The sequence below is a fragment of the Suncus etruscus genome, chromosome X (genome assembly GCF_024139225.1).
Source record: "Suncus etruscus isolate mSunEtr1 chromosome X, mSunEtr1.pri.cur, whole genome shotgun sequence".
Lineage (NCBI taxonomy): Eukaryota > Metazoa > Chordata > Mammalia > Eulipotyphla > Soricidae > Suncus > Suncus etruscus.
Window position 1 is genome coordinate 97,504,047 of NC_064868.1, and position 4,998 is coordinate 97,509,044.

Genomic DNA, 4,998 nt, shown 5'->3' on the forward strand with positions numbered 1-4,998 from the left:
TCAGGGGCCCACTTTGTCCCCCCAACTCCGAGGGTCGACGCTGACCCTCGTGTCCCAGCGGCTGAGGAGGAGAGAGAGCCTGGTTGGTCCCGCCGTTGCCTCTCAGGAGCGTCGTGATGGCAAATGGCCGCCGGCTGCTCGCTCCCACCTACCAACCCTTGGCCAACCGTCACCTGAGGACCTGCCAGGGAGACTCCAACCGCCTCCCAGGCCACCAAAGGATATTTCTGACCCAGTCGAAGAGGGAAAAACCCAAACTTACCGCAGACACAGGTCCGGGGAGAGAATCCGCAGTCCCCGCAGTCCCCGCAGTCCGCAGGCCAGCCGGCCAACGGTCCTTCAGGGGGCAGCAAAACCTGTGGGGACAACCCGGAAGGAAGGGTCCTTTTAACGGACAATCCCGCCAATCAAGGTGCAGGGCTGCCGCAGGCACTGCCCCTACATCTCTATTGGACATTCGGTGATGATCGACAGGTCGGCTGTCCATAGGTGCCGGGCCTCTGGAGACCCTCATTTGCATACCCTCAGGTCCGGATAACTGTGTCTGGTGGCTTATCATAGTAGCTTCTTGAACTATGGGAAAGAGTCTCAATGTCCTGTTCTCTTCCTCTCTGGATGGACTCTTCATTGTGTTAGTTGAACTGCTGGAGGCATGGGGCAGGGAGAAGTTGCCGGAGTGGTTGGGGAACTGTGCCCCTTGAATTAGCAGAGGTTGGGTGTGAAGGCTAGAAGGGCCCGGCCAGAAGGAAGGCAGCAAGCTCCTGTCTGTCTCACAAGTTCCTTATCAATCTTATTTATTATTTTTTATTGCTTTTGGGGTCACACGGTGGAGGGGGCGCTCAGAGGATACACCTGGCTCCGTGCTCAGAAATTGCCCCTGGGGTCGGAGACCTGGCTCAGTGGTAGCAGCTGACCTAGGAAGGACTGCACTTCGATCCCCAGGCTTCCCATATGGTCCCGCAAACCAGGAGAGATTCCTGAGCGCACAGCCAGGAGGAACCCCTGAGCATCACCGGGTGTGGACCAAAAACCAAAAACCAAAACGAAAGAAGGACCCTGGCGTTCAATGTGTGCGCTACGGAGCCTGTAGTTGTTCCCATGACAGTATGCTTCAAGGTTGAGAAACCAGATATTTCTTAGGCCAGGGAATTCCCTTTCCCATTCCCCCAATACTTACTGTGCCTTTGCAACCAAAATAATAATAGAATAAAGAAAAATAAAGAAAAAACCTTTTATGGAGTTGTTGGTTTGGTTTTCTTTGATTGTTTTGGGGGGGGGGTTGGGGTTTTGTTTGTTTGTGGTTGCTAGTTTTGCTTTCTTTTGTTTTATATTGTTCTTCATTTGTTCCGTTTTTTATGTTTTCTTTTTCTTCTTTTTCCCCTTTCTTTTAAATTTTTATTTATAACATCTAGACGCACTCCTCCCAGTTTTTTTTCCTTTTTCTTTTCTTTTCTGTTCAACAGAAAGAACCACATAACTTGTTCTGCCTCATAAATTCAGGAGGATAAAACGACTGGGGCCAGGACCCAACTGTCCTATGAACATTGAGTGGAAATAAAAATGATCACACTCAAACGCCAAACCCAAAGTCAACAGACAGCAAAATTGATACCCAATCTACAACAAGCTGTACAAGAGGGGACCAATTACACTAGCGTTGGGAGGGGGCCAAAGGAGGGGGATAAGGGATGCATGCTCAGAACACTGGTGGTGGGAATGCCTCTGATTCACTGTCACTGTGTACCTTAAATATTATTGTGAAAGATTTATAGTTCACTTTGGCTACAATTAAAATTATTCAAAAACAAAACCAGAAAAAAGAAACTGCCATTGGCAGGCTGGGGGTGGGGGACCAAATTGGGATGCCAGGATTCAAACCACTGTCCTTGCTACAACAGCTGCTGGCAATGCAAACGTCCTAAGGCTGTGTTATCTCTCTAGCTTCCTCCCCATCTATCTTCTGTTGATAGACTACCAGTCACATCTTACAACCATATCCAGGTGTCCAAGTGTTTTAACTGGGAAAGTTTCAATTATGCTCCAGTCTGTGTTAGCAAATTAATATGTCAATCGTTGAACAGCTTCTTACCTTCCAATTTATGACCATTTTCAAAATCACCAGTTTAGAGCTTCTTCCCCTCTCATACAAACAAGCTCAGTAAGAAGTGCGATGTATATTGAGGGATTCATAAAATACATGTATATTTGCTGCAATAGGACCTTGACCTAGGACACCTCCAGAAACACTTTGGACGAATTCAGAAACCTTTCAAGCCTCTGGCTGGATGTTCTGGAACCATCGTGTCTGGGGCTCTGAGAAGGACTTGGCAGAGACTACGTGAAGTTTTTGGTGCGATCCCTCAAGCCACTGTGTCTTGGAGGGATTACCAAGGCTAAAATATTAGTTCTGGGCAGTGCTGTGTAACAGTCGACAAATATAGTTTGTAGCAATAAAATTCATCTGAATCATGTGAATGTTTATCGGAAGATGGAGAAAAACAGAAATTGTTCACTCCCACACATCTACTATAGTTCCTGAGGTGACAAACATCAGCAGCATGGAGGATCTGGAGCTAAACATTAGATCAGTGACTATTCTCCAATTGTAGCAAAGGTTTCAACCTGCTCTCCTGCATAAACCAATATGCACCCGCCACATCTTAAGAAGGTTTAATTAATTAAGGAAGTGCAATCTGTTCTCTTCTCCCTCTCTTGAATTAGATCCTCGTCTTGTACATGGAGACGACATGGTACAAGGCGCAGGTAATCCTACTTTATCTTCCTTTCCATTTCCTCTCTTTTGAATAATTGACCACAAAGAGAAAACTACTTGGGAGTTTAAAATAAAACTCTGTTATTGTACTTCATAGGCTATGTGCACTTTCTCAAATGACTGAACTCATGTTTCAGTAGAATTCTGGCAAATACTCACTGAAGCTGTTGTAACAGAGCCTGAATTGAAAAGGAGAAAGTAGCCCTTGGAACTCACAAAGGATTCACGTGTGATCACTACTAATATATAGATCTTATGATGGCAACACCCTCAGGCCTGTCCTATATGCAGCCATGAAGGTATAAAAATTATTCATTCATCCATTCTCTCTGATGGTGGTTTTTTTTTTCCGGAGGTGAGGTGGGTGTGGGGCCACAATATACAGAGGTCAAGAGGGATTCCTGATTCTGTTCTCAGGGCTGACCCCTGGCAGTGCTCAGCCAACCATTGGCAGTACTTGGGTCTGACTGGGGACATCTGCGTACGATGCAAGTGCCTTATCCCCCTGATGCAGTTCTCATTCCTCTGTTTTGCACTTAACTATAATTAAAAGGAAGTTATATTGGTTTCCAGAGGAGGTCTTTTTCCCTAGTGTAAAGCTTAATTCAGGTTTAAACGAGGTGCCACTTAGTTCCTAGCAAAGAGACTCTGGACAATTCATTTCCTCTGCCGTTATAAGATCAAACATTCATGGGAAGGTTGGCACAAACATTGCAGATGGTGTGGAGTAGTCCTTAGTATGGCACCAAAGATTAACAGCAGTAATCCATTACAGATTCTTCATGCAGCTACTTGTTGAGAGACATTACAGTCCAGAGCTCATGGTATTTAGGGCAAAGAAATCTCTTTTCTTTAAAGCTGTGTCAGCTTTCTGCTCTTAGATCACACTGTGCTGGACAGGCACCGGTAGCCAAATTCATCAGCTCTTTTCCTTCTTTTCCAAACGAAAGCATCCTAAATCTATAACATTACAATGATTTCCAGAGTCATTGTGATTTCCACGGGATAGATGTCTTCCTCAAAACACATCGTTGGGCCCGGAGAGATAGCACAGTGGTGTTTTCCTTGCAAGCAGCTGATCCAGGACCAAAGGTGGTTGGTTCCAATCCCGGTGTCCCATATAGTCCCTCGTGCCTGCCAGGAGCTATTTCTGAGCAGACAGCCAGGAGTAACCCCTGAGCAATGCCAGGTGTGGCCCAAAAACCAAAAAAAAAAAAAAAAAAAATCGTTGTAGAGCAGGAGCAACATGATAGCGCCTAAGGCGTTTACCTTAAACCCACAGTGGAACCTAGTTCAATCAGTCCCCATCATCCCTTTGGTGCTTGACCCCTCCCCCACTAATGATTTATTCCTGAGAAAGATCCATGAAGTTACTCCTGAGAGACTGTGTTTAGCCCACAAACAACAACAAAATGATAAAATGAAAGAAAATTCATAGAGTTGTTGGAATTTGCAAAAAAAAAAAAATTAGGAGACTACCCTCAAATTGTTATTCCACGCCTTCAGAAATCATTGAGATTTACGCCAAGTCACTGAATGCAGCTTCAGGAGCCACACAAACTCCTAAACTCTAAACTCCTTCACTGTTCATCTTATGGTTTTTTTGTTTTTGTTTTTGTTTTTTTGTTTTTTTGTTTTTGGGCCACACCCGTTTGACGCTCAGGGGTTACTCCTGGCTATGTGCTCAGAAATCGCCCCTGGCTTGGGGGGACCATATGGGACGCCGGGGGATTGTTCCTTGGCTAGCGCTTGTAAGGCAGACACCTTACCTCTAGCGCCACCTTCCCGGCCCCCTCATCTTATGTTTTATTACCTCTTATTTTCTTTCTTTTTTCCTTTTTTGGTTTTTTTTTGGGGGGGCTGCACTCATTGACGCTCAGGGGTTACTCCTGGCTTGCTGGACCATATGGGCAGCCGGGGAATCGAACCCCAGTCCCTCCTAGCCTAGGGCATGCAAAGCAAATGCCTCACCGCTTGCTCCACTGCTCCAGCCCATAATATCTCTCATTTTCTTAGCACCAACACAGCCTTTAGACCTTTCAACCATGTTATAACCATGATCAAAGTCCCTGATTAGACTCAAGCAAGTCCATCAGTCCCGCACAACCTTTTTCCCTTGAAAATGCCCAAAAAGGGTCGATCTTACCTACACATAAAGATCTCAAGGAATGACAGTTTGGAAACAGGCTTATATACCAAAACTTGCCCAAAGCTAGAGAGGTGCA

At 45.6% G+C, this 4,998-nt stretch overlaps 1 protein-coding gene across 1 annotated transcript in view; it reads right to left on the bottom strand.

The window, feature by feature from the left end:
• Window positions 1-4,998, bottom strand: part of LOC125998633 (casein kinase II subunit alpha-like) — a 12,608-nt gene continuing 7,610 nt past the window's right edge. Inside the window, exon 3 of the mRNA XM_049766678.1 lies at window positions 1-11. Coding sequence (XP_049622635.1) covers window positions 1-11 — 11 coding nt within the window. The remainder of the gene's footprint in view (window positions 12-4,998) is intronic.